The sequence below is a fragment of the Condylura cristata genome, unplaced genomic scaffold, assembly GCF_000260355.1.
Source record: "Condylura cristata isolate star-nosed mole 26May11 unplaced genomic scaffold, ConCri1.0 scaffold00008, whole genome shotgun sequence".
NCBI classification, from domain to species: Eukaryota; Metazoa; Chordata; class Mammalia; order Eulipotyphla; family Talpidae; genus Condylura; species Condylura cristata.
Genome location: NW_004567109.1, coordinates 20,747,126 through 20,760,544, shown reverse-complemented (window position 1 = coordinate 20,760,544; position 13,419 = coordinate 20,747,126). Strand labels below are relative to the sequence as shown.

At 43.5% G+C, this 13,419-nt stretch overlaps 1 protein-coding gene across 1 annotated transcript in view; it reads right to left on the bottom strand.

Annotated features, from left to right (window-relative positions):
- Positions 1 to 13,419, bottom strand: part of MACF1 (microtubule-actin crosslinking factor 1) — a 297,509-nt gene that overhangs the window by 20,231 nt on the left and 263,859 nt on the right. The window contains exons 68-83 of the mRNA XM_004678829.2: positions 12,538 to 12,764; positions 11,331 to 11,453; positions 11,143 to 11,244; positions 10,416 to 10,517; positions 9,877 to 10,050; positions 9,626 to 9,781; positions 9,284 to 9,481; positions 8,647 to 8,775; positions 7,914 to 8,087; positions 5,056 to 5,211; positions 4,746 to 4,952; positions 4,501 to 4,620; positions 2,941 to 3,110; positions 1,682 to 1,841; positions 805 to 999; positions 357 to 485 (exon numbers count right to left, since the gene is read on the bottom strand). Coding sequence (XP_004678886.1) covers positions 357 to 485; positions 805 to 999; positions 1,682 to 1,841; positions 2,941 to 3,110; positions 4,501 to 4,620; positions 4,746 to 4,952; positions 5,056 to 5,211; positions 7,914 to 8,087; positions 8,647 to 8,775; positions 9,284 to 9,481; positions 9,626 to 9,781; positions 9,877 to 10,050; positions 10,416 to 10,517; positions 11,143 to 11,244; positions 11,331 to 11,453; positions 12,538 to 12,764 — 2,522 coding nt within the window. The remainder of the gene's footprint in view (positions 1 to 356; positions 486 to 804; positions 1,000 to 1,681; positions 1,842 to 2,940; positions 3,111 to 4,500; positions 4,621 to 4,745; positions 4,953 to 5,055; positions 5,212 to 7,913; positions 8,088 to 8,646; positions 8,776 to 9,283; positions 9,482 to 9,625; positions 9,782 to 9,876; positions 10,051 to 10,415; positions 10,518 to 11,142; positions 11,245 to 11,330; positions 11,454 to 12,537; positions 12,765 to 13,419) is intronic.

Sequence of the window (13,419 nt, the reverse complement as noted above, 5' to 3'; positions counted from 1 at the left end):
AAGTCTGAAGCCTTCTGCGGGGGTCACACGGTATGTCATCAGTGAAGCCAACGTCTCTCCCCTCACTAGGACAGTCAGAATGAGGGCCCCACAAAGGTGTGTGCAGGTGAGAACAAGGTGGAACAGCCCCATGTTCTGCTTTCTCTGCCACCATGTCCTCACCTATTTATCACACACATTCCTTAATAAAAACAAATGAAAGCTCTCACAGATGCCACAAACCCCCCAGTCATTTTCCACTCATTCTTCTCAAACCAGTGAGCTGGGCTCGCCTGGCTCTGCTCCTTCCCCTCCAGTGGTGGGCAGCCCTCAGCCTCGAGGAGGGCATGGGCCACTGCTCTCGGAGGCTGGATTACCTTGTGGGTGTCAATGAGAGACTGCAGAGCCTCTGTGTCGTCAGGAAGTGCCCCCCGAAAGCGAAGTGTTTGCTCTGCTTCAGAAAGCCACTCCAACAGCATGTGGACAGTGTCTCGAAACTCTTCTGCCTGAAAAGCCGACACACAACACTGAGCCTGTCCCTGCAGCCCAGGTTCTGCACACTGGCACGCCAGGGGTCTGGCCCGAGCCCATCGGTGCCGCAGAGGCCTCTACTATCACACCCCTCCCCCCGCCCAGGTCATCTTTCTTTGCAGATCTTTGAAATCCAACTGAACTCATTATTTCTCTAGTACAAGAGACTGTTAAAATCTTATCAGAATATCACTGTTTGCTTACTGCTTTACCAGGGACTCATCCTGATAAAGTAAGTAAAATGCACGTGCTCTGACACATGGCTGGGAGGCTGCCCCAGCAAAGGTCTCTCACCTGCTTTAACGCCTGCTCAAGGCGGCTTTGTTTGGAGACGGAGAGTTTGCACACAGTGTCCCAGCGGGTGCTCAGTTCCTGGAGCTGGCCCCTCACCCATGTGGTGTCATCACGGCTATTCTCGATCAGCTCGCGCCCAGACCGCTTCAGCACCTGAACAGTTCCCGTTCGCTTTCCCAGCTCCTTCTGGAAAACCTAGGAAAGAAAACAGGTAAATCGGCTTGAGAATTGTTTGGATTCTGAGAGGTAAAACCACAGAAAACCACCATCTAGTGCAGTTTTCCCTGGCAGACTCCATTACGTGTCCTTTGTGCACAGAGGGAGGCAGGAAAGTGTGGAAGACGCATGAGTGAATGAATCTTCACTGGAGTCTCAGTTTCCTTATCTGCAAAATGGGAATAACGCTATACTAACATTTTCAGAACTAAGGGAGTTAAAATAAGAACACACCTGTCACACACACAAAGAACTGGATGCAATTTCAAGGTAGTGCTGAGAGCTGACACAGGAGCACACGATGGGCAGTGTCGAGCTGGTCAGCCTTAGCGATACTTAAAAAATTACTCATTTCTATTTTAGGAATCAGTGGGAATGGGTATCGGAGGGTCTGTAAAAATTAAAAATTTCTATGTCTCAACTGTGGGATACAAGTAGGAAGGGGAGGAGGGAATCTCAAAATGATGTTTATACACTGCCGTTATCTGAATCAATCCAATTTTGGAAAACTCTTCGTGCCTTGATGTGGAATCCTAGCAACTGTTTAAACACAGAGCAAGGAGCTGTCTCTCCGACAAGAGGAGATACAGGCTGTCAGATGCTCTTCTGCCCTGCTAGGTTGGCCAGCGAGAGGTATGCCTCGGTGGGCATCAGCCCTCACCTTATGGGCATCCATGAGATTCATGACCAGGTCCAGGTCCCCATGCACGGGCTGGTCCTCGGCCAGCTGAGGCTCCACCTTGTACAACCAGTCAACCAAGGCCTGCAGAGCGTCCATGAACTGGCCCGAGAACAGGAGAGCCTCCTCCAACTTGTGCTGCCTGAGAAAAAGCACACATACCTCTTCATTTTTAGGTACTCTTCTATAAAAAGCCCATAGTTCTGACTGCTAGGAGAGAATGCTGCTTGAACTCCAAAAAGAAAAGAACATCCATGGTAGAATAGTTAGAAATACAGTACACAAAGGATCTAAGAGAAAAAGCCTAAAATGCTTTTTTGAGACATTTTCATCAAACCATTTTCTGGAATGGATTTACTGAAGGGAGGGGGGCAGGTATACATTGCCCTTCTGGCTTCTTGGAGGCCAATGGTTATTCACATGAATGCACCCCAACAACCCACGGTCTGTGTTAATTATTTCACACTACTCTAGAAGACAAGAGTTCTGTTAACAGTCTGGAGTCAAGAGTTCAACCCCAGCTCTACAGCAAGTTGTGTGACCCTGGGCTGTTTCTAGCCGAATCTAGTCGAACCTCAGTTGCCTCATCTAAAAAAAAAATTGTGTGTACATGAAATGGAGATATTATTGTACTTAGCATAGCACAGTGGGTACAAGTGGACGAAAGTACAACTTTGGCTCTAAAAGTTTTAGAACTAAATTGCTTAATTTCAAATCCCACTTCTGCTACTTAGTGGCTGAGGAAATTCAGAGACCTTATTGTGGTTGTTTGATTTCCACAACGGGGTGACAGTACCCACCTCAGTACACAGTACCCAGAGTAACACTGGCTGTTACGACTAAGTGTCTAGCAGGCGCGGTCAGGCACACTCAGTGCCGCTTCTCAGCTAAGGCCCGGGATCCGGATGGCTCAAGGCCGCACATGTGTTGAGGCTCTGCACCGTGGTGGCCCCTTGGTAGAGCACTCAATCAGACAGCTGTGACTGTTAACATTTACAGTTCCTGATCTTCCCTTACTACTGGTTTTACTTTTGGGGCGTCAATCTTTCTCATATAGTGTCAAGTGAACTTGAATTCATTTAATTCAAATTATTTCATAACTCTTGTTGGAGTAACTGGAGATACTGAGAGGCTACAAAACCTCTTACTGATGCACTAGCTTCACTACATTGTATGGATCCAGGAAAAGTCTGGGCTGTTCTGGGGACCGCACAGACTCTCTAAGGGGGTGTCATGCTCACCTCTCCACAGACTTGCCACAAACAGTATCCCATTTGTCTCTGACTTCCCCCAATAAGTTGTCCAGTTTGTGAGTGTCATCAGGAAGCAACGTCTTTTCTTTCAGTGCTCTGCCAGTTCTAATTGTGGTATCATACACAGGCTGTTTGCCACCGAGAGTTTTCTGGAACTCCTGTTTCCAAAAAGAAAAGAAAAACAAGCGGTAGGGAGGTTAAAAAAGAAGACAGATGGTCGAGAGGCATATGCAAACATGTTCATCATCATTAGGAAATGATGTTCATCACTGATCATTAGGAAAATGCAAATCAAAAACCACAGTAAGATACTGATACTACCTCACACCTGTGTAAAAAGACCGGAAACAATAAGTGCGGGTAAAGATGTGGAGAAAAAGGAACCTTTTTACACTGTTGGTAGAACTATAAAGTGGCCCAGCCCTTAGGGAAAGCTGTATGTAGGTCTCTCAAAAGATTAAAAATGGATGCTCCAGATGAACCAGCAATTCCACTTCTACGCATCTACCCAAGGGATGCAAACATGCCGATTCAAAGGGAAACCTGCACTCCCATGTTTGCAGCACTATTTACAATAGCCAGGTTATGGGAAAATCCCAACTGCCCCAGAACAGATGAGTGAATCAAGAAGATGTGCTTATTACTCAGTGATCAAGGTATTTGTGGTAGCATAGAAGGCACTGGAAGGAATGATGCTAAGTGAAGTTAAGTCAGAAGGAGAGAGACAAATGCTGGATGGTGAATTGGTGGTGGGAATTTCACAGGGAAACCATACATCGTACAAAAATGAAGGAATAAAAAGAATTTTGAAAAGGAAAGGAAATGGGAAGGAATATTGGAACTTAGTAAATTTATATTTTGGAGAAAAAAAAAAACAAAAAAATAAGTATAGAGGAACCAGACAAAGGGTCAGATAAAGCCAAACTCAAAAACTAGTCCCTGGAAGCAGACACAGAACTGAGACATTGAGAGGAGGGAAAGGGGAGAGGGAGCAGAAAATGGGAGGGAGCTCATGGACTCGGCTGTGGACTTGGGGGGGGACCCTGTCATTTCAAAACACCCCACAATGTACACCAACACAACTTCAATTAAAAAAAATGAAAGAATAAAAAGCAAAATGACAAGAAAGAAATAAACCAAAGAAAAAAAGTAGTAAAAGCCAGATGACAACTTGATTTAGAACAAAAACAGTTTTTGGAGTTTTTCAGGTTGGCAGCTGGGTATAGTGTGAATGTCAGTACATCTTGAACTAAGATTGATGATAGTTTATCCTTAAAAAACTAGTAAGCTTTTGTTTACGCCACAACAGTTTCTAAAAGCCCACAGCTTTAGTGCGTTACTCCAGCAATCACTTCATGTGCACTGTTACTTAAATGAGCAGTTACTACAATCAGACAGCGCCTAGTTGTGAGATGGAATGCTGGCTTCAGCCCCTTGACCACCTTCCCAAGAGCTGGTCCATTTTAGTTTTCTTTTGACTAGCCCTGACTTTTATTTTCAGCAAGTCATAAGCTCAGGAACTGAGAGCAATGAATTGAACTGTATTACCTTATGCTTAGAGAGCTGAAGTTTGATTTTGTCTGGGTCATTGGAGATTTCCAGTTCTGAGTCCAGGTGACTCTCTGCATCTTCTAGCCAGTCGATCAGCTTTTTCCAAGCTTCATGGAACTATAATCACATAAGAAGTACGTTGCAGTGGGAATGGATATGAACAACTATTTTGAACCAATCCAGACACTCGACACATGCAGCCAAGGCTGTTCAACAGATCAGTTAGCTCTTTTATAACTTACTTGTTTTGCCCGCTTCCTGGCATCATCTAGTGATCGTCCTCTTTCAATAGACCGCTGGACAACCTTCTCCCATCGGGACTGGACGCTAACCAGCAAATTCTTGATCAGAACAACGTCTTGTTTTTGGCTAAGAAACTTTAACTGATTCCCAGTTTGATCCAACTCAATGATCTGATCTCGATGATCATTTACTTCATTAGCAAAAACCTGGAGGAAAAGTATTGCTCTTTTTACACTTAAGCTAACATCGAGGAATGTCCCTATAATGAGTTCTCTGGAAAGGAAAGCAACGTCATTGGGCCACAGTCACCTTGTGCTCCTCTATCTGGGAAAGGACGGTGTTCAGAATCAGGCTGGGAGGAGAAGCGATGTTCAAACTCTGCTCTGCTAGGGTGAGCCAGTTGATAAATTCTTGTAGGGAATTCTGGAATTCTGTTGCCAGGTGGAGGGCCTCTTCCAGCTTTGACTGAATTTTAATTAAAACACACAAAGAGAAAGTGCAGAATTCAGGAATTGTAACTTCAAGAACAAAGACGTGAATTGTACATCACGTGAAGCGACCTCCGGAAAAGAAGCCCCATATTAATCAGTCTGCAAACATGCCTCGCTTGTAAAGAAGGGCACATTTTAGTGTTAGTGTCTGAAACCCAAACAACTGTATACGGAACAGAAAAGAGCACAATTTGCAGCCTCTCTGCCATTCCCCACTTCCTGGGACGCTGAAGAGCAGGAATGAGACCATTCAGTAGGCGCAAGTGCACAGCCGTGTCGGAGGCAACAGCTGCAGGATCTGCGACCTGCTCTGGGCAGAGTCTCAGTTTCCTTTGATCTATTTTTTTTTTTAAAGATTTATTTATTTGTGCATACAGAACTGGGGTACAGGCCAGAGGTGCAGGGGTGGCGAGAGGCTTCACCAGAGACAGAGTGGGGAGCAGAACAGGCAGATGGATGAAGCACACTGCTGAGGGGAGCAGCGGGCGGGTCAGGAGAGGTCTGCCACGCCAGGTGGTCACCTCCGGGGCAGGCGGGAATCGAACTCATGCAGAAGCGGCTTTAGCTTCTCAGTGCAGTGCTTTAACCCGCTGCGCCACCAGGGAGGGCCTGATCTATTTTTTTTATGGCATTAAAAACAATGAAATGAAAAGCACTTTACTATAAAGATAATGCTCACTGCAATGCTCTTTTTAAATACATTTTCAGAAAACACAGCACCTGAAAATGTGGGATTCTGAAGCTCATAAAAGCCATGACATTCTGAGCAAAAATCTAACAACATTAGATGCAAATTTTTAACCACTGTGATCTAAGTCGGAATGGAAAAACAGTGGGTCATTCAGGGTGCGTGCTACCTCCACAAGCGCACCTCAGTTCCAGAACCCACAGACTCCTCAGAGCCCTCTACCCTCATCATCTGAGCGACAGCTTCTGCCTGCCCTGGCCCACCAACCAGGCATGCAAAGTAGAATACTAACAACTGTTAAGAATGGCTACTTTTAAACCACTCAGAGAAACCAAGACATACACTAAAAATGTTAATTTAATACAAATGTTAAGGAGGGTCTATCTCACTTTCATTTTCTTCTGTGTTTTTCTACTTGGTCACTTGAAAAAAACACTACAAAAATGTGTAGACCTGTGCCTCCCCAGAGGCACAGGCGTTAAAGACACAGTGCTATCAAGCTATGGCAGCCACTGTAGCATGAGTTTTATCCCCTGGGGCCAGGGAGCTGACCCACATGGCACAGCAGACCTCTCCTGTCTCACCTGCCACTCCCCTCAGCAGTGTATTTCAGTAGATCTGCCTGTTCTGCTCCCTGCTTTGTCTATGGAAAATCCTCTCCCTCCTCTCATTGCAACTCTGGCCTGTATACCAGTTCTTGTATGTATAAATAAAAAACAGACCCAATCTAAATAAATCAAGTGGAAAAATGAAATTTACCTCAGATCTACCATTGAAATGTTTAAATATTGATGTATTGCCAGTTCCTAGATGGCAGGAAATCTTCCTGCAGTTTTATCTGTGTTCTTTAATATAGTACCATACACATTCGATAAATAAATGATTTTGGTGATTCTGAGTTGGATTGTTCTTATGAAATGAGAATTAACTACTCTTGATACCCAGTCTTTGCTCAACCAGTTCAGTGCCACTGGTGCTGAGTAACACGAACCTATTAAGGTAACCTTGTTCTAGTGTGAGGAAAACACTCAAGAAACTTTATGAGCCAGAATGTGCCCTGATTTCTTTGGTTAGGTCTATACTATGCAGGAATGACAGGTGACAGCCTGTCTAGGAATTAGAATAGAACCATACACTCAGGTTCTCTGGCCAAACTGCATTCAGCGAAATCACCAGACACAACAGGAGAATTCCAGGAAATTAATGCTTTTTTTTTCTTTTATATGTGTGAATATTTACGTCTTCTGCTCATTAAATTTCACGTCGATAGCGTCATCATGCCTTTGTTGTGTCCACCACGATCCGAGCACAGTGCCTGGCATGTGCCTGCTGCAGATGATTGTTGAGTGGATGTGACCAGGAGACTTGAATATGTATCTTGTATCTGACCTGCCCAGCACAGAACCTCTGTGCAGAGGGACACTAAAACCTCGTTCTCATTAAAATAGTAATGATAAAGTTCGGGACCTTACTACTGTCTTCTACTTGCTGAAAAGTGCTTGACTTGAGAATGAGTGGGAAGAGGCCATGCAGCTAACCACTCTCTTGATTTTTAGTAAATTTCCTTGTGTACTAGAAACCAAATCCTTATGGGAAGGTGTTAGTCATACTGCCTACATGCTTTGTCCTCACCCTCCCCAGTCCTTCCCACTAACGGCAACAAAACCTTGTGCTTAAGAAGGAACACAGGCAGTGACTAATACGAGACAAAGAGCTGATCAGTGAGCAGTAACAGGTGATAATTCCCCAATTGGTAAACACAGTAAAGGAGTAATTGTAAAAGCAAGTTACCCTGTTACTGCATCTTGATATGAATAGACAATACAAACAAAACAGAAAACATGTCTGACTAGCATGAAGCCAAATCTGGGGATGTCCATTCTGCATCTTCCGCTACAAAATCTCCATAGGTACCAAGTGTAAGTGCACAGAATCACCAAGCAAATGCCCCAAACACAGTGCTCTCACAAACTGCACTCTGGTAGCACCTTTCTTTCTTCCATCTTGCTGCTGACCACACGCCACTTCTGTTCCAGGAGAGCTACACTCTGCTCTGTTTTTGAGCCAGACCCAGAATCGCCACGGCTTAGAAGCATGAGCCTGCCCTTGTCCAACAGTTGATTATAAGTCTCTTCCTTGGCTTTGAGCTGGGAATAGAGTTCCTACAAGAAAAAGCAGGAAAGATATCAGTAATGCCACTCTCTGAGACAGACCCCCACACAGAATTCCTAGCACAGCTTGAGGATAATCCAGCAAGGCCTGGTCTTGATTAAAATTCTTACTTTTAGACTTAGCTCAAATGTTGAGCCATGAAGGAGTGAGCTCCTCCATTCTTTCTTAATGTTAAAATAGTTTTTGGGTAAGAATCAGAGATCACAAAAATAGACTCCAATGATCTATTTCCCCTTTTCCTCAAGGACTTGCCTAGAAATACGTCATCTTTTATTTTCAGTGCATGTTCTTAAAACACTCTCATTATTTACTGGAATTCATTAAATCCCCCATTTTTCTTAAATACAACCTCATTTGTGTTATGTACTTTTCTTTCTGATGCTTTCACCTTGACTCAATATTATTCTTGGGCCAAAAGCAACGGTTCCCAAGTATACAGTGTCAGTGAAAAGGCACACTTTGAATACTCCCAGCTGCACACACCTCTGCAAATTCCTAAGGAGCTATTGAATATGAGATGTTAATGTTCAGTTTCAAAACGTCTATTACCATATGTGTATCAAGCTGTTCTCTAGCAGTTTCAGGAAGTCCTCCTGTGGGCTTAGATGCAGAAAGTTGGGTCTCCATTCTGGTCAGTTCCAAGAGGAAATCTTCAATTTCACTGTGGAAGCCCTGAGCCTTTTGAGAAAAAAGGATGTATCAACAATATCAGTACCTGCACGAATAACCTTTCCAATGATCATGTGAGTACTGTCTTGAGGGAGAAATCACAGACTGCTCTCAGGCAGAGCTGTTCTGTCCTGGATAAGCCGTGGGCCAAGACAGTCATTGTCGCAAACCAGTAGAATCGTGCAGACCTGATAGTCACATATTAGAGACATCTGATAAAGTGAACGTGGATATAGGAAACCTGACTTGACCTAAGAAATAACGAAACCTGTGAATGCAGTTTGTTACAATGAAGATCTTCCAACTCTAACGAGTAAATAAGGACTGGGCTGCAGACAAATCGAAAAGGAACCACCCAATCGAAAGCTGCTCATTCCAGGATAAAATTAACCTTCCTCTCCAGACACAAAGGCTCTAGCCCGCCCTGCTTTCCTTTCAGGCTCTCTCTCATGAAAGGCCTGCTCTGCGGGGCGCTCTGCCGCGGCTCCCCCTCCTCACCCAGAAGGTGTGTGTGTACCTGCTGCAGTGTCGACTGCAGCTGCTGCTCCCTCTCCTCTGTTTTCTGTAACACTGACTCCCAGCACCGGTTCATCGTTTCCAAGCGGCTCCGTAAGCTGCTGGCATCATCGCCAGCACTGGATTCAAGAAGTTCATTGCCAGCTTTGTTGACTGTTTCCACTGTGGCTTGATGCGCCAAAACATCATTTTTAAGAACCTAAAAAATGGTGAGCAATATAATTTATCTCGATAGATATCGTTGAGCCTGGTTCTCTACAGAACACACACATCTAAAGGCTTCTGGTTGGCACTATTTGGTCTCAAATCAACCAGCTTAGAGATGAAAAATGAAAATACTTACATGGTGCTTCGCAAGCTCAACTTCAATGACTTTTGGGTCTCCACTGATTGGTCTCTGAGCATCTAACAACTCTTCAGTGTGAGTCAGCCAACTCATTAGCTCCTCCAAGGCATGCTGGAACTGGCCGAGGGCCAAGAGAGCACCTTCGAGCTTATGCTACTCAGAAAAAGATATAAAGGGAACATTTGTTAGGACACGAGAAAACAAGAGCTTGCAGTCCACTGAGCTTACCAGTCTGCGGTAAGCCTTACCTGTCTGTGGGCGATTTTCTCACCCAGGTTCTCCCAAAGGTGTTTGAGCTCTGTCAGTGGCTCTCGTATAATGTCTCGGTCTGTTTCATCAGTAGCTTTCTTTAACATTAGTTCACCTTGGTGGTTGAGCTTCTCCATCTCAATTTGCTGTTGGTAAACTTCCACTTTGAACTCCTGTTCAAAGACATAGCTAATGTTAACAACAAGCCTTGAAACACTTAAAAATACATAATCTGGCCCTCCCTGGTGGCGCAGTGGGTTAAAGCACTGCAGTGAGAAACTAAAGCCACTTCCGCATGAGTTCGATCCCCGCCTGCCCCGGAGGTAACCACATGGCGAGGCAGACCTCTCCTGACCGGCCCGCTGCTCCCCTCAGCAGTGTATTTCGGCCATCTGCCTGTTCTGTGCCCCACTCTGTCTCTGGTGAATCCTCTCACCCTCTGCATCTCTGGCCTGTACCCCAGTTCTGTATGAATAAATAAATAAATCTTAAAAAAAAAAAATACATAATCTGCCAAAAACCATCCCCCCCCACAAACCTTCATTTCATTTAACTGATCTTTAACAGTGTTGAGGTCGGTGCCAACTGGGGGCATGGTGCAGAGCTTAATCACGGTGTTATCTAGCCAGTCAAACATGGCCTGGAATAAAAGCAAAAATCAACACAGACACAAGAGTCAGGAGAGTGTGAGCAGCATCTGGTAACATAAGTAGACAACAGTCAGAGCCTTGGGCTCTGTGTGTTCTTTAAGAGGGAGGGAGGTAAGCAATAATGATCTTATCCCAGTACTATGGGGATTTAAGAACAGAGCCAATATTATAAGGATAATGTCCGCAATAAACTATAATGTGCAGAAACTAAATGTGGTTAAAAAAAAAAAGAGGCCAGATAGTTTGGTTCATGATGTCCTGAAGTTACTGTGCTAAGATGTGCTTCATTCAAGAAAATCTGGGAGTGGAACCTGCAGCAAACAACAACTTTCACAGTAAGGTGAGCCTCACCACCGAGCCACCGCAAGGGTAAGTATAATGAGCAGGCAGAGATGAAAGACACGGCTGGAAGAGTAGAAACTTGGATTTGTCAATACTTTTCTCACTAGGAGTGGGAAGCTTGGGCTAGAAATGTGGAAACGGCACTGTGTCTGTTTGAAAATGCTGCAGTCCTATACAGGCGATCCACTTTGTGCTGGATTTAGAACATGACAAGGGGAACACAAAACCTCTATTCATGGGGGCCAGGGGTGCTGCCACCTCCTGCCAGCTCACCTGAAGCGTGTCCTGGTACTGCACAGCGGCTTGCATGGCATCCTCGAGCTTGTCTAGCCTCTCTTTCCATGTTTTGTTTAAGTTCTCCCAGGCATTATTCATCTAGGGTAGAAACAGTCAGTCAGTTAATACCACTCTCAGTGGGGCCCACTGACATCTTAGCTGGACTGCTGTCCACTTCTCCTCACCTCATCAATGCTCTTCTTCACTTCAGGCTTCTCGGTTTCTCCACAGGCAAAAATCAAATCTGCTCCAAGGATTCGAATAAACTCCAATTCCTCATGCAGACCATCTGTCTCTTCCTTAATTGTCTACGTGGAAATGAACAGATCATAAGCCAAAACAGAACTCAGAACAGTACTTCCCAAACTTTGCAAATGTAATTCATACCCTCACCAAGAACAGATGCTAAACAGAACTGTCAACTTCTCAATGCTTCACTGTTCTCAATATTTCCCTTATCTAAACAGTGAAGCTTCAGATTCTGGTTATTTTCCATATATATCAAATAAATTTCTCTATGTAATTATCTGTCCATCCATCCATCCAACCATATTTTTTATACACACATACAAGCCTGGGAAAGGTGCAATCATTTCAATAATTTAGCAGCGGTTCATTCCTTCCTGCCTCCAAGAATACTATAAAAGCAGACTACAGAGAATCTGTAACAAGGGTAAAGTACGTGCCACGAGTTTAATAGCTGAGAAACTAATAGGAGTGCCAGGCTTTGTAATCTTGAATAAACTTACAAGTCACTTTTGTGACAGATCCTAAAAAGTAGTTCATGAATTGATAATGATGGGTAGGGAGAGAGACAATGATTGAAATAAAACATTAAAGGCAACATCAAGAAGGCTAGGTTGATTTTTGCCAAACAGGTAAAATTAGGTGAGAAATACACTTGGTAGTAACTTGGTTACCCCAAAAGATTAGAAAAAGGTTATATCAATGTAACGACTGTTATCTCTTGAAGATGAGGTAACAATTTCTTTTCTATCTTTTATTTTTCTACATTAGGGAAATTTATTAGAGAAATGAAACAATATATGTCATAGTAAGGACTAAATTTAGGAGTAATATCAAAACTGGATCTTCTAAGCACATTCTACTAATTGGAATTGTTAAGTTTAAAACTGATGTGTGAAGTACGTTTGCACAATGAAATGGTTCTCAGAACGGGTGGTCATGCAGAATCTACACAAGAGTAAAACTATGTACTATAATGAGCAGTGGAAAAAGCCTATTTTTTTCAAGTGGGAAAAAAGGTCTATTCAACTTAAAAAGGAAACTTAAGGCACTCAGCCTGGGCAAGGAGTTACCCTACTAGGGTAAAGTGCTCCCTAGAAGACACACACGCGCGCACGCACACGGGGCAGGGCTTTGTTTCCTGACCTCAGCAGCTTCAACCTGCTGTTTGATGATGGATGGGTCGATGCCTGGGCTTTCCAGGTCATGGACGATGTCCTGGGTGTCCCTGATGGTGGTCAGAAGCGCTGCCATGTCGTACCAGAACTTTTCTGCCAGCTCAAGGACATCTAGGAACTTAATTTCTCGCTCTTCAGCCCGAGCTTTGATATCTTCCCAGAAGAAAACCATCTGATCTAATTTGTCCTGGATTTCTGAGGGCACAAAGGAAAGATGTAAGTCGAACTTTTCTTAAGTGCTTGAAATCACTCTTATCAGAAATTCCAGTTAATTCTGACATTTTTCAGTTATCCTAAAAAAAGCTTCAAAAATTAGTTAACAGTAGGATAATTTTTTACTTTAGCCTCCATTCACTTATTTTCACATCAGTATTTTTCACTTATGTTAGTCTTCCACATTAAAGAGGCTATAAAGGTAATCTGGAAATGAGTTATCAAATGAGATAACTGTACCAAGAGAGAAAACCCCTGAATTTATAGCTGAGATAAGAACTCTATTTCCAGTGTTCTTTGTGGAACTTGCTGTGTTTCCCACGGAAAGTGTTATAAAAGGTAATTATGTTCTATCCACTACTGATACTGCAGTTTACTCATATTAGGGGTTAAAGAAGCATTTGTTTCTGGCCTGGGAATCTAACTACCAATTGTAACCTTGTTTCAATGGGGAAATGTGTTCTGAATTCTAAATGACTTCTAAATGACTTTCTGGAATACTCATTACTTGCAGACTATAGAATATAGTATGTTGGAGGTAACCACAGCCTAGAATTTATTGTGCTGATTTTCTTTTCCTTTTTCTCCCCTGAGATTGATTTATTTATTTATTTATTTATTTATTTATTTATTTATT